The 25,739-nt window shown below is 38.7% G+C and overlaps 2 protein-coding genes across 4 annotated transcripts in view; one reads left to right on the top strand and one right to left on the bottom strand.

Moving 5' to 3' along the window:
- The window catches only part of si:dkey-148h10.5 (uncharacterized protein LOC107988039 homolog), a 13,274-nt gene extending 5,984 nt beyond the window's left edge, over positions 1–7,290 (top strand). For all 3 annotated transcript variants that reach the window (XM_037535002.1, XM_037535001.1, XM_037535003.1), the window contains exons 6-9: positions 198–285; positions 470–526; positions 5,704–5,752; positions 6,264–7,290. In XM_037535002.1, the coding sequence (XP_037390899.1) occupies positions 198–285; positions 470–526; positions 5,704–5,752; positions 6,264–6,270 (201 nt within the window). In that variant the 3' untranslated portion in view covers positions 6,271–7,290. The remainder of the gene's footprint in view (positions 1–197; positions 286–469; positions 527–5,703; positions 5,753–6,263) is intronic.
- alg6 (ALG6 alpha-1,3-glucosyltransferase) lies at positions 7,227–25,739 on the bottom strand. The gene is made up of 14 exons (XM_017721872.2): positions 25,538–25,739; positions 24,889–24,973; positions 23,779–23,868; positions 23,559–23,647; positions 22,894–22,976; positions 22,489–22,553; positions 22,189–22,374; positions 18,360–18,495; positions 14,618–14,703; positions 12,930–13,014; positions 12,763–12,833; positions 11,268–11,336; positions 8,342–8,537; positions 7,227–7,791 (listed from the first exon to the last, which is right to left on the bottom strand). Exons 1-14 carry the CDS (start codon positions 25,617–25,619, stop codon positions 7,594–7,596), a joined length of 1,521 nt encoding a protein of 506 aa, XP_017577361.1. The 5' UTR covers positions 25,620–25,739; the 3' UTR covers positions 7,227–7,593.

Genomic DNA, 25,739 nt, shown 5'->3' with positions numbered 1-25,739 from the left:
AAATAGATTTATGTACATAAAATTAGTCACAGTTTCCTGGTCATAGATTAAGCCTAGTATTGGATTATATTGCAGTGCTCTTTATGAAGCACCTATTTTAAACTGGATTTTCAGATTCCAGGTTTAAGCTTTATCTGCCTATGTACTAAATAATGTACACTTATTCCAATGTCTTTGTATAATCTCTCTGAATGTAGCCAATAGAGGGCAACAGTGAGCTGCAGAGTTTCTTGCTGATAAGTCCTGCTGACTTGCAGACTGAGCTCAAGAGGCACATGGAGCTGAGTGAGTCCTCATCACACCATGTGTTTCCACAGTTTACTTGGCCATACTCACAGTTACTGTGTGCTCAGCTTTTCTTTCCTCTAAAGATTCAGGCAAAGATGATGAACTATAATGTAGAGCTGTTTCTGGATTTCATATTTATGTTTTGCCGTTAATGCCGTTATTAATCTTATTTTCTTTCCAGCGTCTAAAGTTGCAGGTTGTGTAAATGCAGCACAAAGGCATGATGGTTGCCTCCAAGGTAAGTGGATTGAAGCTAAATTATTGAAATGAGCTGAACTTCAACTGAACACCCATTAAGACTTGTTTTCTGCTGTTAGTACTCTGGACAGGGTTGCCACAGTGCCAGAATTGTGACTTTGATGTGGATGCCAGGTCTAAAAAAAAAAAGAATACCTGTCATAATCTGATCACTGATTTGAGCACAGACATTTACATCGTTATAGCATAATTAGCATCTCTGATTTTCAAGTTCACTTTTCTCTTATCAGTACAAAATGCTTCATGTTGAATACATCAAGGGAAGAGAAACAGTGAGACTAGGAAATTCAATGTAGACTAATGTTGATCTCACTTGGTTTAAAATAAATACAAACAGGGTTTATACCCTATTTTGGTCATATACAGTTTAAGGTTACATACATTTATGCAAGAATTTGAGCATCCCCAGTCACATTACATGGTTTGTTGAATTTTAAGTGAAATTTAAGTTAATAGATCATCTACAGGACACACTTTTAAACAAACATGGCTTTTTTGCTCATTTTAGTGCAGAGTATCAGTTTGCTGGGTTTAATGTGTTGGAAAAACGTCCTACAATATAAAATGTTCCAGATGTTATTTTATTTTTTTCCCAGTATGTTAACTTCAGAAAATAAACAGTATTTGTGCATTAAAAGTGTCTTCTCTGTAGAGGATGAGTTAACTTGTTGTCACTTAGAAAATGAACAAAGCATGGAAGTTGAGCAGGGGTGCCCAAACCTTTGCACATGACCGTTTGAATTAAAATCTTTGCTTATATGTCGTAGATATGCTAATGCCAGCATGAGTCAACTCAGCATACATCATTCCACCTGTAGGCAGAATACAACATCAGTGTAGTATCACCCTGTTTACATAAAGAAAGTTAGAGGGATGACTTTTCACCACATTGTAGTATTGGAAAAGCATTAAACTTTCAGTGCACTAATCCTCAAGAGATCCATTAAAGGTGAAACACTAATACCACCTTAGTAAGAGACTAGTGCACTTACAGTGCCCTGTCAGATGGGTGCTGTTTCACAGAACGATCCTTGTTTGACTCTGACAGGAGGGTGAGTGGTGCCCTGCACTGAATTGATTGAAATTACAGTATTATGATTGTGACCTCTTTTTGCTTTGCTTAAAAGCGGTGGAGAAAGAAAACATTTGGAGTTCCAATCATTTATGGCCCACGATTGATTTTCAAGCTCTTAAGATTTTGGTCTTGTTCACATGGAGTTTGAGAAGGCTTTGGCATTTTCTAGTCTTTCGGTCTTATCAGTGCTTAAGGACCATAAAAATGTTTGCTGCTGGAATAAAGGACTCCTTCTTTGTGAAGTGCAAGAACAACATTTAGTTTTCATAACGCAAACAACTGAGCAGTGCTCTTCATGGAACAGAATTAATTGAATTATTTCAAGCACATATTCTGCCTTCAGCAAAGCTGCACTTGTGATCCAGTCACATAATGGTGATTTGTAGCAAGTGAATGGGGTGGATTGTAATGAAGTTCAGCATGTTTTTAAGATAAGGTCGTTGAAAATTGTTTTAATTAGTCACACTCCAGGATGTTGGCGTATGCGCTGCTTGTAGCTCGACACCGCAGGAATGTCACATTTTTGATCACATGGTGGAGCATGAAATTTATCAGTGCTCAGAACCAGTCTTACAACAACGGAGTACACAATGTTTTCACGTTGATCGCCCAGAACTGTGAACTGAGCGTGTATTGCTGTGAGACATACATTCAGTAAACAAATTGTTATTCAAGGCTGTGGGGGGGTGGGGGAAATGGGGGGTGGTAGATATGCTGTAGATATTTTGGTGCATGGAGTTAGGGCAGATGATCTTGATTTTTTTTTTTTAAGGCTTGCAAAGGGTTAAAGGTTTGTTTTGGAGAGAGAGAGAGAGGGGGAGAGAGAGAGAGAGAGAGAGGGGGGGAGAGGGGGAGAGAGTGAGTGAGAGAGATGTGGAGTCTCTCTTGAGACTAGGCCTGTCACAATCATGCAATTTTAGCTAGCATATAATTGCCATAAAACAGTTGTAATGAAGAGTTTGTCTTTATTTATTTACTCCATGCAACTGTTAAAGTATAAACCTAAAGTGGCCGAATAACTGCCAAGACAAATCTTGAGCTCAAATAAACAAACATTAGTCATCCCTGCCCTCTAAAGGTGTTACAGTAGGTCAAAAGTTAGAACTTTTTTTCTATGACTCATGATGTGTCCCAATAAATGTCTTTTGCTTTTTCATTTACGTACATTTGCTACAACTCGACAGACAAAAACGCACATTTTGTGTTTTGCGATGTGAACATATGATTATGAATTCTAAACACTGAAAAAATTGTGATCAGCTCAAGTAATTACAGTCAGGCGATTGTCAGAACTGACACTATTTTGAGTTCTGCGCTATTATTAAAATGGCTGAGTAATTTAGAGAGAAAGTGGTTACATATCACTATCACAGTATTAAATAAGACAATCATGACAACAGTGAACCATAGTACACTGGAGAGCAGAGAAACAGGAAGCCATTTTATACACGTCAGACTGTAGTTCATCTGTCCTATTTATTTATTTTGTTTATTTATAATGTACAGGTAGGCCAAATTAGTGCAGTGCTCTTGTGTGGTGTGCCCCCCCCCCCCCCCCCCCCCCACAACATGCAACATAGATTTAATGTTCATAAATGAACTGGATATACAACCATATGCAAATGTTTGGTTGCATGCATTTCGTATTTGTCTACAAAGACCACACTTCTGCACATATTACCCCATATATAGCGCAAAGGTGGCACTATGTATGTATAAGTAGCAAATAAACTCAGCAGCTCAGCAAATAAATAAAAGAAATTGTGCACTAATATTGGCAAAAAAACTTTATGTAAGTCTGTTTACTGTAGCAAATTAACTTATTTTCACTTAGGAAATTAACAAAATATTTGTCCAAACATTTGCCTACAGAACTGAGGTGGCCAGAGCAGAGATTGATTTACAATAATATCTAGCGTTTGTTAGCCTTTATTCTCAATCATTGTCCAATGCCCAGTGAAAAGTGTACATTTGAGACATTTATGATTAGGTGAGGTATTTAAGGGGCACGTGCCCTGAAATGTTTATCATGGACTTTATTTTTTTATTTATTTATTTTTTTGCAAACTCATTCATTTCTGTTTGTTTTTGTGAGGCTGTTCAAGTCTGTGAATGATGTACAGTTTACATAAGCACTGTACACATGAGCAAATGTAACATCACAACACTGATGAATCACAAACTCTGGACACTTAAACAGTGTTTACATAGTACATCAGACTCTTATTTCAAAAAGCATGTAAAATAATGGGCTCTTCAGAGGTGCTGACATGCGTCAACGGCACATTAGCGCTCATAAAGTTACTTCTTTGCCATTAGGGTATTTAGGCTTGTTACAAACATGCATCCCACCCTCCACACATCAGCACACAGATGGTCACCCGAGCTGATGTGATAGTGAGGAAATGACACTAGCTTGTGTCATGGCCAAGTTGAGCGGCAGGCAGTGTGATGCCGCCAAGACAGCTGAGAAAATCCACAAGGATATTTTAACTTTGACAGACAAACCTCTGAATCCGTGTTCTTAATGCTGGGTTTCTTCTGCTCTTAAACTCTCACAGTGGCTTCTGCAAACATTTATGGCGGTTGTATGGCTGAAATTGTACTCAGAATAGGAAAGGTCAGAGGAGGGATAGGAGAGCAGAATCTAAGTCAGACTGCTAAAGAACCAATAATAACGCTGTACTGTAGGGGAGTGTTTATAATAGTGATTGTAAGGCTACATGACACCTACATAACACTGTCATGATAGTTGGCAAATGCAATCTTGACGCTTAAGTGTTTATAAATATTTATGTAGGTCTGTGTCAGTTATAACCACTTATGTAGGTGTTGTGAACACATCCCTACACTAAAGTGTTGCAGAATCAGTAGAAAGGCCTAGAGAAACACTTGGAGCAAGCTTTTTAGGACTATGAAAAGTTTTCAGTAAGCGTTCTTGAAGTCCCTGCTCCCAACAGTTGGACTGGCTGTAAATTTCCCAACTTGTTCAGGCATTACCAAGTGGTCAGCCCCGTGAAGCATGTGCTGATGAGCACAAAATGGAAAAAGAGAGCACAATAATTCTGAGGTAAGTTTCCTGCTAGGACCGGGGGGTGTATTGATTATTTGTGTGTTGCGAGAGATTTGGAAAATTCAATTAAAGGAGTTGAGCAAAGGATTCATAAATCGGCCCTCGCCTCCGCCCACCGCACGCCCCTACAGAGACATTGTTGTGTTCTAAATCAATGTTGCACTTCACAATATATTTTCTTTGGAGCATGAAAATAAATAACATTTAAACAGTTCTGCTTACCGCTGAAACAAGTTTTATCTTCACCAAAGCCCTCTGTCACGGCAAGGCAGCCGCCTGCGTACACCGCTGAGGTAGTAACGGATTTTTATGGCAAATGTTCCATAAGAAAATCCTATATAATGTGAATTTTGCGATGGAAAAATGAGGAGGAAGGGGACGGATCAGCAGTATAAAAATTGATCAGGCTGTAGATGGGGTCGAGTCAGGGGAGATTTGTAAGACAGCCTTAATAGACTGTATTAAAGAAAGATTCCTTAAAAATGTAATAAAACAAATAGGTTTTCAGCAGTTGGCTGTGGAAAGGGTCACAGACCCTGCTCTCACCACATCAATCTGGCACCATTGATGGATAAATGGGGTCTGTTTGGGGTGAATTTTATGCTTTTTTTAATGCTTTTTCTTTGGAAAACAGATACACAATTAAAGGTATGCTGTATATTAGAGGGCTTTTGAGAGGACAGGTGACTAGCTTTTTTTTTCTCCCTCCTAGGATTTGATACAGACTCAGTCATACATTTTTATGACCACATACATCTGCAGTGGAATTTAATACATCAGTGTGATTGGAACCGTGTTTTACTTGTCTCATCTGAATACAGATTACAGATGTAGCTTGGAAATTTTTAGAGCTAATGTTAGTGCTGTCAGAGCTTTTGGGTTTTGTCTACTGTTATATTTTTAGTTCCCCCGCTTTTCCTATTCGCCAAGGCTTTCATAATCCTGACTGCATATGTCATGTCAAAGATGATAATATAAAGTGCGTAATCCATTTGTGTGGTTCTCGCAGGTAAAACACAGACTGGCAGCTCATATGAGTTTCTGAAGGAAATCTTAAGGTAACACTTTTTTTTCTCATGTAAATGGAATGGCTCTGCTTGTCTTTGGAGATGCTGCATCTTATTGTCAGTATGTGGGATGCACATTGAACTACCTGTCAGGCTGAAGACAGTGAGACGTCTGGGTAGCTGCCAGTCAATTCTCCTTGTGTCAAAAGCAGACGTAGCGGCAGACACCTTCCCATCCTGCCCGAGACACGTTTACACTGAACCTGCTCTCCTCAAGGGCTTCTGCCTTTCTTTTTCACCCACAAGCTGACAAAATGTTGATTCTACCATGTACGCTAAGCTGCGCTGCTGCAAAAATGTTTGTACCTTTGGCATGCTGCCGCATTAGGGCTGATGCAGACTGAGATCTATACACATTTGAAAAAGCTGAAAAAAATGATGTACACACATGCAGCTGTTTGTAGTAGAGTGAAAATCTGGATTGTCTTGAAGTTTTCACACATACATTACTGTGCAGAGAGCCGTAGTTTTCATGCTTATCTCTCGTCTCTTTATTTGGCAGTGGCTGAGAACGGCAATCTGAACAGCTGGTGCCCACACAATTTCCTATTTCTGCTCAAGGTGGATCATATAACTCTCACTTTATCACCCCTAGAGGCCACGTGAAGGACAAATGCGCAAGGTGGCCCATTAACAGATCCCATGTTTCCCCCTATATTTTACTTGCTTTGTGGGAAGAAAAGTCATGGGAGCTGCTCCTTGAACGTAGCACTGATCACCATGGCTTATATGTCCTGACCATACAATCACAGAAAAACATTCCTGCCTTGTGCTGTGATTCTCTGGACCTCCAGCTGTCTGTCCTTACATCTGACCCATCAGCACACGCTTGATCAGATTTCTTCAACTCCGGATCCAATGCCTACCACCAAACACAATTAAAACTTGTATGCAGACCAACAAATAGCAGAAACTGCAGAGGGCTAACAAGGTCCTTGGTGGATCTGGTCAGTGAATTGGTTGGATTGCGGAAAGAATACAAATGCTATCCCTATTTAATTTCTCAGTGTTGTTTTGCATTTATTGTATCTGAACCAATATTCCTTTGTCCTTCTCCTGTGTGTGTATATGTGGCTGCAGGGCTTGTGCAAGCTGAAACACTATAGCCCCTTTGTGACCTGATAACATTTACAGTTGTAATGGATTTTTTTAATGTCAGTCATTAACTCCTATGTTGTGTGCACTTTTGTTCCTCTGGTATTTCAGGTTTATGGCATTGTGTTCGGATATGTCCCTTTCCATCATTTTTGTTTTATGGCCTATGAAGTCGATGCATTTTTATTTTAACATATAGCCTTTGTGTGGGCACGGTATTTAGTTATTGTGAGGATATTGCTTTGTTGTTCAGTCAGAGTGTTTGGGTTCAAGCTTGGTCTCCTTATCTGAGAAATAGTAAATTGTATCTTGGATTCATGGATTTCTAAGGATGTTTCAGTGCCCTATTCACAGAGACCCATACACAGAATAAATGTGTACAAAAGCATTTATTGATGTGTAGAAAATGTGTTAATAAACGATGGTCCTTGTAACTTGGTCTTCTTCAAGATATTCATTTTTTCCATACTCCCAGTCCATGCTAAGGGGCTTTGTCTGTGATAATATTTGTGTCATTTAGCAAAACTTTCCCTCCATTCTTTGTCACCATTTTAAACTGAACTGAGGGGACTTCCCCAAGCCACCTATTAAGAGGAAATTAAATTTTCCAAACTAGACCCATTCTGTCCTAATTGAAGGCGTCCTTCTTTCCCTTTGTCATCTTTCTCCATGATTATGCCCTTTTCATAGGGACCTTACTGAAGACTGAATGACGAGTGGTGTCTGGAGACCCTCTCTCAGTTTGTTTTCTTTGGGCCCTTTTTGCTGGGTGGCTCTGTCAGTTGGACAAGGTTGAAATATAGTAGCAGGGCCAGGAAATGGAGGAAAGAGAAAACGGAGACTAGCACTGGAAACAAATCAGGCAGCCTAGCCGGAGGCTCCAGCACCACGCTCGTAAAGCTCAAGCCAGCCATGGCCACCAACGAGACTCTGAACTGTAAAAAGACAAGATGAAGAGCACATTTTCTGTTAACACAGAGAAAGACATCACATAGCCTGAGAGATTTGACGCTTTTCAGGAAAATGAGACACCCTCATCGACCTATCTGCTGTACTAGAGGCCCTCATAAGTAGCCGTTTATTTTTGCCTGAGTGAAAGGAGAAGAGTACGCTTCTAGAGGTATAAACATTAACATGTCTATTTAGGATCCTGGAGTGAGGGATCAGTGAGAAGGAATGTTAACGGACACCCTAGCTCTATCACAAGGCCCCATTATTTATGCTGCTTCTGTAAATAAATGTCCAGGCCTGTGATAATGTCACACACTATATAAAGTGTCTCAGACTTCAGACTTGTCTGAAGTCCATTAACAGTTGTTTAAGAGGAAAACCATTCAAATATCTGAAACAATACAAATTCTGTAATGATAATTTAACGTACTATATCGTTGAGTCTTGTACATGCACGCTTTAATTAGACTGAGGTGGCAGAACACTGGACACATGAGCATTGCTATGAATTATGAGTTATACTGCTCTGCTTACCGTGAACTTCACCAGCAGACTTAAGGTGTGTTTGGAGAGGCAGTGTTGGGTGAGCTTGAGACAAGAGTCCAGCCTGAACTCTTCCTCTGACTTTCTGTCTAAAGCAGAAAGAAGGTACACTCCAAGGTAGAGAAAAGCCACTGAGGTCACCACATAAGGCAGGAGCAGACCATCCTTCAGCAACAAAGGGAGCATGCTATAGGACAAACAGAATGGACAAACAAAAGATATAAGATGTAAAAACAAAAACATTAATACTGAGCAGAGCTTTCTTTTGCATAATTATAACACTAGCAGATTTAACGCCATGTGCAGTTTTGGTTCCCACAATGTTTATTATGCATTGCTACGTTAAACATTAAAGTTTAGTCACGGCATTAGGTTGGTCACTTTTGGGATGGCTAAAGAATGACAGTTTGTCTATAAAGTCACCACCAACAAAACATCTTTTTGCAACAAAACACAACAGTCATTGTGGCTTGAGTTTAGCTTCATCATGCCATTGAAAACAATACAAATGGTCAATTTTAATGCCACAACATTCTGCAGCAATTTGTAAATAATCATTAAATAATGTGTGTTTGGAGCATTAAAATGTGTGGCAGTTAGTTGTCTCTGTGTGTCCCCTATGGGTGTTTGTCCTAATAGCCTGACAAACACTCCTTCATGGAAGAAAACTGAATTATACTCGATAACAAAAAGTATGTATTCAACAAAAGACGAAAACACTGCTATGACTAATGATACTATATTTGAGGAAGCTGTCCATATGAATCCACAGCACAGTGTTCGCACAAAAGGCTCTCAGTGAGATGGCATGTGGACCACGTCGTGATGTCCATGAACTATGCGAACAATAATTAACTAACTGGTAAGGATCCGACAGCATCTAAGCACAGTGCTGTCAGTGACTTTATTACTAGGGATGGGCGACAGGGCCAAAAACAAAACAAAAAAAATCATGATACTTGGCATTTTCATGATACACAATGTGTTGCCCTGCAACAAATTCACTCAAACTCAGTCAAATTCTATAATATAACAAACAATTGCCCTGTTTAAGTGCAATTAACAATAATTCACAATTATTTAATTATACTCCTATTCAAGTGTTTACTTGTACAAAAAGTAATTTTCTCATTTGTGAGACAAAATAAAATTGTTCTTTACGAATAAAATAAATGCAGAAACACTTAGAAATTACGTTATTAAACAGCATAAACAGCCACTTTTTTTGTTCAACTTTAAAAGGTTAATATTTTATAGCTTTGATAAGAAGTTGGTGCTTTAGATGGGTAGCTTCAGTTACTTTAGTTTATCCCTTTCCCTAATATTTATTGTAATGTTCATGCTTTCTTTCATGTCCATTGATATTAAATATAAAAAACATTAGTCATTTGACATATGAAGCACACACATTTGCTGTGGCTCTCTATGAAACAGTATTTAAATTTTCTCAGTGTTAAGTTTGTGCTTAATGACTGCAGTCTTGACTGTGTCATTCAGTAAATTAAGCTGCAGGTCTAGTCAGAGAGGAAAGGCTCTTAAACTCTAGCTAACGTTGTTACCGCAGCATGGTGCAATACATTAAAATTCAACAATGCTGCTGCCTCCATCAGGTGAAAGGAAAAACTGCAGCGTACTGGCAGGTGGGCTACTATAACCCTCTCTTAAACAGAAGCCATGAGCCAATTAAAATCTGTCTGCAGACCACATTTGGCCTTGGGGCCAAACTTTGGACACCCTTGCAATAGAGTGAGGGGACACATATACTCAGACACTTTGTTATTTAATATACTTCCAGTGAATATATCCATTTCAAATGTACTCAGACAATCTTTACGCATTCATTTTCAAGTCAAGTTAAAGTCAAATCAGTGAAACTTGATTTCAAATCAAGTTAAACCAAAAATATGTTTAAAAAAGGAAAAAAAAAAACACATCCAGACATTGATGCTGCTGTTAGCAATTACAACTTCAAAATGTCTACAGTAAGAAGTAAGTAGCTTTTTGCAGCATTTGGAATAAAATTTTGACCATTGCATTTGGAAAGCTGTCAGTAGTTTTTCAAGGTCATGAGGTTTCCTTTGTCAGACTCACAATTTAAAAATCCTCTGCATTTTTAATAAGATTCAATTGAGTAGATTGGATAAGCCATGCAAGCACTTTCAGCTTTAAACCAGTCTCGAGTTATTTTAGCTGTATGTTTGGGGTTGTTGCAACATTCATCTTTTCCTCATTTCTTGCTGATGAGATTTAAAATATCCTCTAACATGTCCCAGCATATCACTCCATTCATGTTCCTTCAATGGTGTGTAATGCCCTAGCACTATTTGTACCTCACCTCTATACTTCACTGTGGGTATAGTGTTCTTGGGGTCATATGTACTATGTTGGAGGTTTGCTAGGGCAATGTAGCTTTTTCCATTGGAGTGTTATTTAATAATGTTGTCCCTGGGCACTTTAGAAAGCTCCTTCACCTTCACCATGATTGCTACATGTTGTGTGAAATGTTCCTAACTAATGTCTTTTGTAGTGTTTGTAAGTGCAAAGTCAAAAGCACTGTGTGTGGTGGGTATATGCACTGAGAGTATACTAGCTAACAAAAAAGTGTCCCCACATTGCAACTGTTTGTCAATGTATTGTGCCTTTCTTGAGAACTAGAATTAATGTCATTCCTTCACTGGAGGTCACCAGTACAATATTACAATTTTCACAATGGCGAATGGCAAAGGACTCAGATTAGAGTCCTGTGGAGGAGCAGCAGCAATCAATCCCTAAAATCTAAACTATTCATTTGCTTATTGTATAATGCACTGCGACCACTGCATGGGTGTATATGTTTTATCATGTGGATAGAGTACAGACCCTGGTTTTTTGGTCCATGTCTGCCCATTTTCCATACTAGCCCAGCTCAACTGCTTACCTGAAAGTGGAGGCCAGCAGGAACCAAATGGACATCAGCGGAAGTTCATTCATCAGAAGACACACTGGTCTGTAAATAAATCAAATATAAAATTAAATATACCATACTGTGAGGCCAGCTGTAGCCACAGACCCACTATTTTTCTTTAAAGGAGGATAAAGGATTTAAAGCACCCATCCATTTGTCTCTGAGCTGATTAGTGACGTCTTGGGTTGATCCATGATCCTGTATGACACTCCTAGCTGTAAAACTCACCACTTAAGTTAAGCTCACAAAATTTGCCAAATTCAACTTCTGCTGCATTAACATCCTACGAGTAAAACAAGGAGTACATTGCAACTATTACAACCAACTGTCCACTAACATAATAAGGCTGCAGTTTCAAATTAATTTCAACCTGTCTTTAGATACAGACAAACACACTGTGCTTGTGAAACCTAAAATGTATCATAGAGGAAAAGACATTTCACCTGACGTCAAAGCTATTATTATCCAGAGGGGGGCTTGTAGGTATGACTTCCCCAAACCCTCCTCACTGAGCCAGTAATTACAGGACCTACTTTTGTGATCCTGTTACACCCATACCACTAGCCTCAGAGCTGATCCTTTACACACACGCACACCACTGCGGCCCAGCATTCTCTCCTAATCCAGTGACATGCATTACTGATTGATTTGAACAACAGGTGCAAGATATAACTCAACAGTTAATAAAGCAACAATCTGGATAATCTAGCTTAATAGATCAAGGAAATCTGTAACCAAATCCACACAGGTGGTGCAGCGTAGTTTAAATATACATATGGTGATGTTTTGAGGTAAACAAGCTCTCTAGCCTGTGGACAGGGAGCGAATAGAAAAAAGAAAATGGGAGAATGTACATCTTTTTTCTAGTCTGTTGTCTGAATGATTTGCTAAAACCCAAAATGATACAGATTTCTCTATATAAAAAAATAATAATAATAATCAGTATTGATCAGATCAGGATTTATTGATATTCAGGGCTAATATGATGCTGCATCAGTTAGTCTTTGACACAAGTGACCAGTGCGATGGCCTTTTTTTAATCCTCTGGCAATCTTTAGGCAAACTGCAGCATAGACATGTTTATTTTCATAGCAAAGCTGAGCGGCTTTAATGTGATCTCATCAGCCATATTTATAATGAAGCTTAATAAATCTTGGCGTCACCAGATATAGAAAACATGGAAAACACTGATGCCATCACCACCCCAGCAAATTATGTATCAGTGCATCCAAATCATTTTTGTATCTTTTGCATAGCAACAGTCACTGTATGAATGTAGAAGACCACGCTGAACTAAATCTTCATGAACTGTTTTCAAATGCTTGTTGCCACTTCATTTAAGTCAAGGCTCCAGGCTATAAAAGGCTCAGGGCCCTTGTGATGCAATGCTATAGACACATTAAGAGGTCACACATATTATGAGTGCTATGCTGTGATACAATAAAATTAATAGCATGGACAGACTCACAAGGCCGGCAGCAGGATGGACTTCTCATGGACTTGGAAGGAGAAAAGGAAAAAGGCCAGTGACGAGTTCACCTGTAGTGCAAGGCCAGGTAGTTGATCAAGGGCCAAAAAATAACAACCGTTCAGCACTTTATAACAGACAATTAGGAGCACTTTGGCTCTACTTACCAAAGCCAGCTTAAACTGCCATAGAGTGGGTTTGATCAACAATTTAATTGATGATGGCAAGATGAATAGGAGAGTGAGAGCAAAACTGAAAGTAAAGAGAAAACGATTAGTCTTCTCAGTTCTCAGAGGCTGTGACTGCTTACAGACATGCACACACCTTCTAAGCCGCTTCTCCTAATGGGTCGCGGGGGTGCTGGAGCCTATCCCAGCTGTCATTGGGCGGAAGGCAGGATACACCCTGGACAGGTTGCCATCGCAGGGTGACTGCTTACTCTTTTTATAAATACTCATGGTCAACAAATAACTCAGCTATGTTAAAAATGCATCAAACAAATCAAATACTGGTACAGCCTAGTCAAGACCCAAAATGTGTTGAATCCTCATTGTTGCCATTGTGGTAGTAGCTTAAAAGAAAGTGATTCGATCTGACCACCACTCTGCTTGTTTGAGCTAAATGACTACATGGGGTCATGAATCCATAGAGTCCTGTAAATGAATATAATGAGAGACTTAAAAGGGGAAATAGGGGAAAAGACTCCCCGTAAGAACACTGGTCATTTACTGTAGGGATTAACCACATCTGTACATGAGTTTAACAAGTTATAAATCTACGCACAGTCTGGGTAAATACACTTAAACAGCAGTTAACCTGGGGCTTCTATCAATGTATGTCCACTTTATTGTGATAAAAAAACACAAATAACAGGAGAATACAAGCAAAAATTCTGTTCATTAATTTAATAGTTATTGTGACTATATTAATTATATAATGATATTGTGTAAGTTTTGTTACTAATGATAGATAGTCAGAGAACCTTCAGCAAACAACTGTGTTTTTATGGTGACAGTCTAGCAAAATAATATTTCTGGTGGGAATTAAAGGGGCCTTTTGAACCCCTTTTTTTGCTTTACTTTAAAAGACCAAAATTCATTATATATGAAGATTAGATTTGGTCCCATCATTTGATCAGACGAAAACACAAGGAGGAAACATCTTACCCTGGGGGCTTCACCCTGTGTTAGGGCAGTGTTTCCCAATTGTGGTAAGATGTACCTTCACTGCATATTTTAGCGGTTTCCCACTCTGATCACATCCTACTCGGCCAGCCCTTACTGAGTTTAAAGTAGCTATGCTGCAGAAAACACTCAAATGTGCAGTGCTCCAGAAGCAGATACTTGCTTAGAGGGTGTAAGTTGGGCTTTAGGTCGTACTCTCTCACACAAGACCTTATCCAAATATAGGCACTTTTAATCTGGACCCTGCATAATACTGCACAGCAAAAAGCACAAATAATCCAAAACCAAGCAATCCCAGGGATTACCAGTTTTAAAGAAACACTGCTATCATCCCTAAATAGATTTACAGACTTAAACATACTGAAGACTTACAGGGTATTCACTACATGCCTCGCTCACTCTAACAAAGTGTCTGTTTAGAAAATCCCTCAGAGAGGCTATTTTTGAGCTCAGAGATAAAGTAATAGAAGCCCTTTGTTTAGTGAGAAATTTGGAGCAAGCCCATCTGCAGATTACTGACCAGATATCATTTGTTTACCAAAGCTCACAGATATCCCTAAGGTTTGATAATCTTCAGTGCACTCAGACGTAATGAGGACTCCATAAGGTGTGCCAAAGGCCGAGTGGCAAACGGATGGAGGGTGATAGTAAACGGATGGATGCAGGATTACCTGAGGAGCAGCTGAGTGTCTCTGGACAGCAGGGTCTTGATCTTTATCAGCACGTTCAAGCTGGACCATGTGTTAGCCACTTTATCCTGCCAGCACACAAACACACGCTATAACTCGACACATGACAACAATAAAGTAATATTCATCAGTGATGCAAAGAAAGCATCACTATTCCTGTTTGTTCGTGATTAAAGGTAATTAGCATGTTAATCATAAATATAAGATATTAATTTTAATAGCATGTTAAAAGGGCCTCTTTTCTTCATTTAAATTTTCTTTTATTCTTTCCCCATTAATAAAAACAACCATTATTTCTTTTAACGTGACCATTTTCCAAATGCTCTTAATTCCTCAGAAACAGTTCTTAATTCCTCAGAAAGCCACAATGGCTTTTCATATTATGGGGGCAAGTGTCACTGACGTAATAAAACCTTGCATCTCAGAAATGGAAATTTTATAGACAACAGGAAAAAAATTCTTAACTATAATGAAAGTTTATGTAACAAGATTTTTTTTCTGTTAGTTGATGTAAAGCATAAGTACAATGTAAAGGGCCAGAGTTTTTAAATGGTGTAAAAATAATCTTAAGAAATGAAAAAACAAGGTTTTCACATGACTGTCACACATTAATCAATGAAAACACTAATTATACTAAAATTGTCTTCTATCTGAATGTGCTGTGTCGAAATGACTGAATTCCACAGTAAAATTACATCTGAGCCAGATATTATACCTCAGCTAATGACAGCTGAAACTGAGAGGACCAAGTTACGAAATTAGACCCCACAAATATGGTGGCCTTCTTTAAATACCTTGCAGCTTCTGAAGAGAAAGCAAATAAGTGGCATTACTCCAAGTAATCATTTCCCAACTGAAAGTGTAATAAAAATTCCTGAGAGTTTTCTGTGACATTTGTGCACAGGGCAAAAGGTTGCAAAAGATCTGCTCCTGTCATTAATCTTCCTGTGAAGGACCTGAGATGTCAAAAAAAGCTATGCACTTATTTGTAAACTCAGAGACGTCGGGTTAAATGTGTGTGAGTCAGCGTGTGACTCCTCTTTCTGCATACCAAGCGCATTCTTGCCAATCTGCACCTAGCAAGGCCTACAGTTTTGCCGCCCTGGAGCAGCCAGAGTCACACCCCTTAGGAAACATGCCTAATGACCACTAGTTTAGTCTATGTATGTATTTATGTTTACCTTTCTACTGGGGTGCGGTCATGGGATTCCTCAGACTTCAGGCCTTTAGCAGTTGTGCAACAGCGTGATTAGTAACGGACACAAAAGCTACAGCGCTGCTTCTCACTCAGTGCTGCTCAGTCATCACGATCACAGCTGCTACAACTCACAGCTGTGTGTGTTTGTGTACCAGCTGAAGTACAGTCAGAGGACCTCCCATGCAATGCCCTTCCAACTGCAAATGACTTGCTCAAATCAATGTGCTGCTTGAACTTCTGGAATAACTTCTGCTCTCTTGACTCTGACCTGAGCACCGCAGCACGGCCTCTGAGTTTGGTTTCACTGGCAAAACAGACGAGTCGGCTCAGCGAAAGCACTGGCCTGTCCGGAGAGCCTGTCACTGTCACTGACTGCAGCATTTGGTGCCATTTTTGTGTGAGCAACTTGAGAAGGCTTAACGCAGGAATGGAGTGAAAACTAACGCCCACAGTTTGTCCTGGCCGCCTTGCTTACATGTACTTTTTCACAATTAGTACAAGCAGGTGCCACCCAAGCAGTCTGCCTTCTCTCTCTCACATACCACCTTCAGCCCCCCACACAGCCATGATTTTTTTGTTTTTATACCTTGTCAGGACTTGGGATCATACAAATGTCCTATGTTTGTTTATATGTATGTATATGTATGTTTATATTATAGGTGTGTTTGATGTATGTGTGTGTGTATGTATGTACAATAAATGGTCCAAAATGACTCAGAATAAAACCTGACATTATCTTACATATGTATGTAAGCAGTCATCTACTACTACTACTACTACTACTTCTACTACTACTACTACTACTACTAATAATAATAATAATAATAATAATAATAATGTATTACATATATGTATGAATCTATATGTAAAACCATCATCACTTATATTATATATGTATAAGTACCCATACATAATAGTAAAAAAATAACGTCATTTTATTATATATATTTGGCCACCGTGGTCAAATTCCATGTTTTATTTTGTTTTTCTGAGTAAAAATAACTCAACAGATCCTCTTTTTATGTTCTATTTTCTCCTAATATATTAAGCAAACGAAATAAATTGAACTTGCATTAACATTTGTAGAAAGAAAGTCATATTCATTAGGAGGTCATATTTAAGTAGTGTGATTCCTTTTTTGAGAAAAGAACTCATTTTACCTTTTAAAATTAAAAAATAAATAAAACGGGGAGCTTCTGTAAAAAGCCCTTTACAAAAAAATCAGGACAAAGGCAGGCCCATTCTCCTTACTCTGTGGTTTATCCCTGTTTTCCTCTGGTTTTCCTTTACAATGACTACATTTTGTACATTGTGTCTTGGAAATGTACCAAAACAAACACGCACACACACAAGCATGCGCGTGCGTACACACACACACACGCACGCGTGCGTACGCACACACACACACACTTCATCGTCTAGGACTTGGCAAACACTCTCTCTCTTTCTCCAGGTTAGAGTTGCTCACACCCTGTGTATTATGTTAGCATCATATCACAAGTAAATGTGTGATGTACACTAACTCCTGAGCCCGCTTCAGAATTTTCAATTACTTCACAGCACCTCCTGTGGCACCTCCGCAGCAGCCCAAGGGTATGTTTCAAAAGCAAGCCGCGAAACCTGCCCTCCATACAGGGCTCTAATACTGGAGACATCGCTAGTGGCTTAAGACAATACACAGAATGGGATCTAGTTTTCAGATAAGGTCAGTCAAACAGATCCTTTGTTTCATCAAGGTGAATGAGGGAACTCACCCACAATGTTTTTAAAATGTTTTGCATGACCACAATTCAACTAAAGTGCACTCTCTGTTGCAATTTATGTTATAATTAGGAAAACTGGTTCAAGAACTACTCTGGTATTTAAAGTGCATTGAAGCAGGCTGTCTCTACCTTATGCATCTATGATACATGAGGAAAAGAGAGACACTATGTGTGTTTATGCAAGCGTATGCACACATACATAGATTCATAGATTGATACAATGCATTTGTATTAGGATCTCAAGGGCATTCCCATGCCAACCCCACATTTGATCTGACAGGCACAGTGAGGAGTTAGCAAAGCAACATACAAGCAAAGCCTCCATCCAGGCTGATGTGCTGAAAACCTTCTTCATACAGTAAATAAGGCAGATTTATACACAGACCTACTTTCACCTCCTCCTAAAACAAAACACAGAACCTAAAAGGATGTGTAAACAATACAATGACCTCTAGCCTAATATTCCTCTATCTGCATTCATCTTAGTAGCAATCCTTTTTTTCAATTCGGTCAGCAATAGCAGAATGTGGTCAACACGTGTGTACAGTACTCTGTACATACTGTACGATGAGATGGTGAACTGCATATAATACAGGCAAAGCCACTGGAATAGAAATAACCCCTGAAAGAACAGCAAGAAGGACAGACTTTTAAAAATGGACTACAGAATTTTGCAAGAACACAACTGACCAGATAAATTACTTTCTCTGGTCAAAGCTGACTGGACCACAGTCAAGTCTGAACTACGAGTTAGAGGGCATACCTCAAACAAGCCACGGTCAACCGGGAACAAGCGATGCAGAACCTGTAGGATCTGCTGTGGGTCTGACAGGAAAGGCCACCAACAGAAGGCAAAGGTCACCAGCACAGTCAATGAGATCTTTACCAACAGAAGCAGCCTGCAAGGAGTAAAAACAGCAGAGAAATATTTCAGTAGAGACTTGTGCAGTAGTTTACATGGCTATAAACAATATCTGGCAAGGGTAAAACATCAAAATTAAAATGTAGCTACAATGTCATATTAAAAAAAAAAAATACTTGAAATTTAAAATTAAAACAAAAAAATGAAAATAAAAAATTTAAACAAGTAAAAGTTATCTGCTAATAGAATATACTATTTTTCTAAAAATAAAATATGTAAAACAAGTAAAAATGTCTAAAAGATAAGTGATCTTATAATTTCATTATTTCATTAACCAAAAAAACATTTTGCAGTGCATATCGTTTGTATGACACCTTTTTTTATTATTAAACATAAGCTTTTCCTTTTCCTTAACTGGGAGCCATATTATATCCACTTTTGATCTGTTTTATTACTTAAAGCTGCACTATGTAAGTTTTTTTGTTAAAATGGAAAATAGCAGCATTACTTAGTCAGGAGAAAACAAATAAACACACCATAATATGGTGTCTGTGCACTGCTGTGAGTCACCCTGTAAAGCCAGCAACAAATTTAAAATTCTGAGGTTTTCAGTTTTGGTTTGGTTGGTGTGAGGGAGAGGAGGGAGCGGGGAAAAAAGATAGGAAAAAAAAGGAGAAACAAAAAGGTGCTGTGTTTTTCATTTATATGTATGTAAAATACCTTTTCACCTCTATAAAAATATATTTTTTAAAAATTCTGAGGTTTTAAGATGGATTTTGCAGGGGGGTTTACGGACCATGTCAAAAATCTTTACGTTAACGTCACAGGCACAGGCTCAAAAAGAAGGTCTAGCTCAATGTTTAGGTCTTGAATGTGAAATCAACATTATACTGAAGAAGTTATGAAGACAATGGTAGATAATGCACTCACTTCGTTGGAAGATACAACATTCACCAAGTTCTGACCGAGTTCTCTTTGAGTACTCTTTCAAAATGCTCACAATCATCAGATTTGCCCACTCAGGAAGGGGTCGAAGCACAACTGACGTTACAAAATGTTCTTTTGAGTGTTTTGGGCAAATACACATTTATAACAGAGATTCCCAAAACTTACAGACTGAAGCTTCAAGTTACTATAACTGTTCTCATCTTCATATGATGTATAGTCAAGATGAGGATGCCATCAAAGCACCTTGTGGAAATACTCAGTTTCAACTGTTAATAAAATAACGGTGCACCAAGGGCATTAAGTAGCAATTGCATAGTTTGATTAGATTGCCTGGGAAAATATGTCCAGATAACTGTCACAATTAGATATTGGACTTTTTTTTTGCATGTTTTAGTAAACTATACTATTTACAGAACTAAATGAATCTACTTTTTAAAATATAAAACTTCAATTTAAACCCAAGATTTTGTGTTTAGTTGGTTTCTGATTCTTTTTCACCCACAACTGTTCCTTACAATGCCAACAATGCCTCATGTCCTTAAAATGTTTGTTTTTTCTGCAAGTGTCTCTGTTCGAGTTGCTGATCCGACTCAGCTGTAGTGGTAAAGTTGCACACACAGGCATAGCAGGGAGGGTCAGGCATGGTCAGAGAGTCATCTGGACATATTTTCCCAGGCAATCTAATCCAACAATGCAATTGCTACCAAATGCCCTTGGTGCACTGTTATTATATTAACAGATGTAACGTAGTGTGAGCAAGCAGTGCGGCAGCAAGAGGATCCTGTAGGGAGGTGAATGTTAAACTGAAAGATCTGATTCCTTGTACGACATTCAACCTAAACAGAAGTGCTACCTGAAACTTATTATCAAATATTTCACTTTAACACTGCACTATTGTTCTAGTATCAACACAAGTATCCAGTTGTATTTTTGGTCTAAGCTTAACCCATGCCTAGGAAACTCAATGCAGTAGATACTGCAAAAATGAGCTGTGTTAATAATTACATTTTTAGTTTATTAGAGCAATAAACATAATAAAAATACAGTCTTTTATACAGGTTTTTTCATAGTTTGGGGGTTAACTTTTTTTTAATCAAAATCACAATTTGAAAAAGTGCACTTTTATCTATAGCCTACAATAATAATGTTGCCTTAACAAGTTTAGCCCTTCAAGACTTATGCAAACAAATGACTAATTCCTGCGACTCTTGCCCACTGAAAATGCAATTTCTCAGTGCTTTTATAGTGTTTATTTGATATTTAAAGAACATGATCTAGGACAGCTGAACATTTGTTGAACTGTATTCAGTTCTCGTCACAAATTACCTTTTTGAAACACACAAATAAGGCTGTAAATCATGAGTCGCACTTTATCATTACTCTAATTAACAAATCAATAATGAGCACAACTGATCCAGATTCTGTTCTAAATGAGCTCAGAAAGAGATATTAACCACCTGTTGATGAGTTAGATCAGGCAGAAGCAAGCAAACACCCACGGTTATGATATGTACATGTCCCAGTGCATGTACATGTCAGCACAACCACAACTAACTGGCAGTCTGACACGCCAGAAAAAGGGGGTATGCTGGTATTACTGGCCAAAATAATAGGCTTATGTAACTTATGTATAATTATAGAAAATAATAGCAATTTAAATCGCAGTCACAATATTGGTGAGAAAAAGATATTTGTCCAAAATCGTTGTGTCGCTCTGTTTTTATGGAGTCTTGATCTAACGCTCTAGTCACAAGCTAATATTAATATTAGCATCAAGCTAATACACTACCCACAAGGTAACATGCTAGTCACAATACAGTGATACAATATGATGCACTACTGTATGCAGCAATTCAATACAACATTGTACTGTTACGTCTCTAAATGTTGGTTAGTTATTTCAGGGGCTGACATGTAGGCTATCACAGCAACAACAAGAACATAGTCGTACGGTCATAAACGAGGTGGCTGGAGACAAGACTATTGTGTCCCTCTATATATATATATATATATATAATTATTATTTTATATAATGTTTCTACAGCTTAAGGAGTCCACTGTGAGCACAAGCTGATGGACACTGAACACTGTGTGATACAGCTGTACTAACCCCTTGCATACCAACACTGCAAGACTTTCCATGTAATCTCTGTCATTTCTGCAAATCGTTACCAACATCATGTTATTAGGTACACCGTCTCTAGCTGCAGCTAATATGCTGCCATAATTTATATGAAGTCATGTCAGTCTTTACTGATCTCTTTTTGGGTGTTCATAAAAGACGTCATTGTATAAGGAACACTGTATATCATCACTGCTGAAACAAAATCGTATTGCATCTCCGTTTTTGTTGTTGATTTTTTTTTTTAGAGAATTTGAAAATGCCTGCTATCATTTACACTGCATTAAAATTTCAGCATAAATGGACTAACAGACATAATCCAAAATGATTTGAAAAAAAATCTTGTTCCATTAACTTCCACTCCACAGGTTTTCCCTTCTCCTGTAAAGGTACTGTTTTGGAGATGAGAGGTTTTGTCATGACGGCAATGATGAGCAATGTAATATGCCTAAACAAGACTGTCACAGACAATACTATATAAAACTGCAACTGAGATGGAGGATTCAGGTTTACTTATTCGAATGGGACAGTATTTTAATGTCCAGCTCCCACAGCTGGTACCTGTTCCAAATGGACTAAAGCCAGACACATTGGATCATGCTTAACCTTAAAACAAATTCAACAAAAAAGGCCACTTAATGCTAGACCTTTAAGACTTACCCTTTACCCATAAGGCCTTGTTTGATACATTTGCCCAGGAGGTAGCAGAAGAACGGCAATGAGTGGTACAGCTCCATCTGCTTGTAATTAAGAGCTAAGGTGAAGGCCAGTGACCCAAGCAGGTCCCAGCCCAAACCAAGCCCCACCACACCCCACAGTGCCAAACCCAGGCTTACACTGTTATATCTGACAAGTCGTTAAGGCCTAAAGCAAAGTGGTCCTGTATTTACAACACACATTTGGAGTCATGATTATCCAAAGACAGATGGCACAACACATAATGAATAGTGTAAAGGATACTGAAAATGACCATAGTCGATTAGGATGAGTCCCGGATAAAGCAGGATGCACAGAGCTGTGGCAACCTTTGGAAATAAAGACACGCAAAACCTTATGTTATGGAAAAATCAGCACTGCAAAACTAAATCAAATACAAACAATGGGCCTCATTTCACCAATTGTGCTTAAGAAGACCCACTTATGCAGATTTCAAGAAGATTCTGACATTCACCAAAGTTTTCTTATTTGAGATTTATTATGTATTCTTGGGTAAGAACAGAATCTACATACACCCAAGCACAAAGGTGCAAACAATTCAAGAACACATCATGAATCTGACGTAGACTTTTTCTTAGGACATTTCTCAAGAACAAATTTAAGAAGAAAACGTAGGAAGATGTAGATGGGCTCACTAATATCAGTTACCTTCTTTTTGGAGGATCCATCAGTGAGGTAGAAGCAGAAAAGAATGACTGCTGGAATATAAATCACTATATCTGCAAAAAGAACTACAGGGTACAGGAGAGAAGTCAGAGATTACACAGATTACACTGCAAATACAAAGATCACGAAAAAATATTCAACCTTTGTAGTATACAGTGTTAATGCCATTTATTTAATTACTTGTATCTGTGTATCTGTGAAAGATTTGGAAGATAATTCCAGAATGAACAAAGCTGTAGACTTTCCTTAATAACTGAGAAAGCTGTAAAACACTGAGAATGGAATTCTAATCAAACTAATATCCTACGTCTTGTATTTTAAAGTGGTGATTTTTTTTTATGTTCTCAAAAACTTTAAATATTGAATAATACACCTTAAAATACCTTCTAGTGTCTTGCTCATAGTAGTTACACTGTATAAGTTATTACTGAACAAAACAACAGCAGTTAATAATAAGACAAGCGATTTCAAACATCTGTTTAGTAGTGTATGTTGACCACATGCAAGTCAGAAACAACTAAATTTGAGAACCTCAAACAATAAGAAACTGTTATGATTTTTATCTCTAACAAGGTTGTAGTCCACTTGTCTACTTTGGCATTAAATGAATACAACTACACTTACGGATATAGTTGTCATGTGCTTACCTGTGGTGCGCATAAACAACTTATGCGATGCACTCTCATAACCTCTAGATGTGTGCAACTCCACCCATGCAGGATCAATCAGTTTTGCTCTACACACACAGACATACAGAAAAAGTTATATTTTTCATTAAATCATACATATTATGATAACCATACAAACAACTCAGTTTTAAAATGTATAACTAAAAGATAGTCATAGCGATTAAAACACAAAACTTACATATGTGCACATAAAAGACTGTGGTAGGCAGTGAGAGGGGGGTAATCCAGACCCCAGTAGCCCAGGTCATTGTCTGTGGTGTTGAAGTACCTTAAAGAAAAACAAAAATTATTGCAGCTACAAGAGAGGTGCTTACGGAGATGAAGCAGTCAAAATACACTACATGGCCAATGGTGTGGACATCCCTCCCAATTATTTAATTCAGTGTTTCAGCCACACCCATTGCTAACAGGTATATAAAATCAAACACATGGCCATGCAATCTCCGTAAATAAACACTGGCAGTAGACTGGGTCACACTGAAGAGCTCAAAGATATTTTAAACATGGCACTGTCATAGGATGCCACGTTTGCCAACAAGTCAATTTGCAACTTGACACTGGAGCAGTGGAAATGTGTTCTCTAGAGTGATGAATCATACTTAACTATCTGACAGTTTAATGGACAAATCTAGGTTTGGTGTATGTCAGGAAAACTGTGCCTACCAGAATGCATAGCGCCAACAGTGAAGTTTGGTGGAGGGGGAATAAATGGGCTGGGGCTTTATTTCAGGGTTTTCATTTTTTGGCCCCTTAGTTCCAGTTAGAAGTAAAGTTAATGCAACAGCATTCAAAGGGATTATAGACAATTACATGCTTCCAACTTTGTGACAGCATTTTGGGGGTTGACCTCGTCCTGTTCTAGCATACTGTGCCCCTGTGCACAAAGCGAGGTCCATAAAGACATGGTTTAACGAGTCTGGTGTGGAGGAAATCTACCCTGACTTCAACTCCACTGAACACCTTTGGAATGAATTGGAACGTCAACTGCGACCCAGGCTTGCTCATTCAATGTCCTCACACACGCTCTTTTGACAGAATGGACACAAAATCCCACAAACACACCCCAAAATCTTGTGGAACACCTTCCAAGAAGAGTGGAGGCTGTTACAGCTGCAAAGAAGGGGCAATTCTATATGAATAACCATGGTTTTAGAATGGGATGTCCAAAAAGCTCATGTAGGTGTGATGGTCAGGTGCCCTTTTAGCCACATAGTGAGACAAAGAATGCCTCCAGACAGAGAATGTATGTATGTATGTATAAGAATGAATGTATGAATGAATAACAAACCATTCCTTTACAGGAAGATTGTAGGTCACTTCTTGCCAGTGCCTCTGTGCCTCATAGTCTCCAAACATGGGTGCTTTTCCAGCGCCTATATTAGAGTTTACACCATTAGAAACAGCGCACAGGCACAAATTACACTGACTTGAGTGATGCAATTAGTCCATCAGCCTTGTTTGACCTAAACTAGCGTGCACAAACATGTGAAAAGCGCAGGATTAGCGTTAGTATTTTTTCAGGACCGATTTTAGAGTCAGTGTCAATGCAGACAACTGAAGTTTCTCCTTCAGTTCAGTGACTTGTTTAGCTAAACCCATCTCTCTCTCTCTCTCTGTCTGTCTATCTCTCTCTCTCTCTGTCTGTCTGTCTATCTCTCTCTCTCTGTCTGTCTATCTCTCTCTCTCTATCTCTCTGTCTATCTCTCTCTCTCTATCTCTCTGTCTATCTCTCTATCTCTCTGTCTATCTCTCTCTCTGTCTGTCTCTCTCTCTCTCTCTGTCTATCTCTCTGTCTGTCTCTCTCTCTCTGTCTATCTCTCTCTCTCTGTCTGTCTATCTCTCTCTGTCTATCTCTCTGTCTATCTCTCTGTCTATCTCTCTATCTCTCTCTCTCTCTCTCTCTCTCTCTCTCTCTCTCTCTCTGGCTGCACACTGACCTGAATAGGAGCTGAAAGACACAGCCCACCTCGTCGTCAGACCAAGCAAAACGCATATGGAAATAAGGCTCCAGGTCTCCATGGCCGGCAGCCCCTAAAACGTTAAAATTCAACAACATTAAGCGCGAAAAGGCTTGGAAAACGTTGTAATTCTCTTCGAAGCTGCAGACGCTGCTTCCTGAAAGCTCACGTCAGCACTCGC

The sequence above is a fragment of the Pygocentrus nattereri genome, chromosome 26 (assembly GCF_015220715.1).
Source record: "Pygocentrus nattereri isolate fPygNat1 chromosome 26, fPygNat1.pri, whole genome shotgun sequence".
Taxonomy (NCBI): domain Eukaryota; kingdom Metazoa; phylum Chordata; class Actinopteri; order Characiformes; family Serrasalmidae; genus Pygocentrus; species Pygocentrus nattereri.
This window is presented reverse-complemented; position numbering and strand designations above follow the sequence as displayed.

Coding starts and splice junctions, on each gene's coding strand:
- alg6 (XM_017721872.2), bottom strand. CDS start 25,619: ATGGAGACCTGGAGCCTTATTTCCATATGCGTTTTGCTTGGTCTGACG. Junction 22,375..22,488: donor ATCGACTATGGTCATTTTCA/GTATCCTTTACA, acceptor ACGACTTGTCAG/ATATAACAGTGTAAGCCTGG. Junction 12,834..12,929: donor GGCAGTTTAAGCTGGCTTTG/GTAAGTAGAGCC, acceptor CTTGCACTACAG/GTGAACTCGTCACTGGCCTT.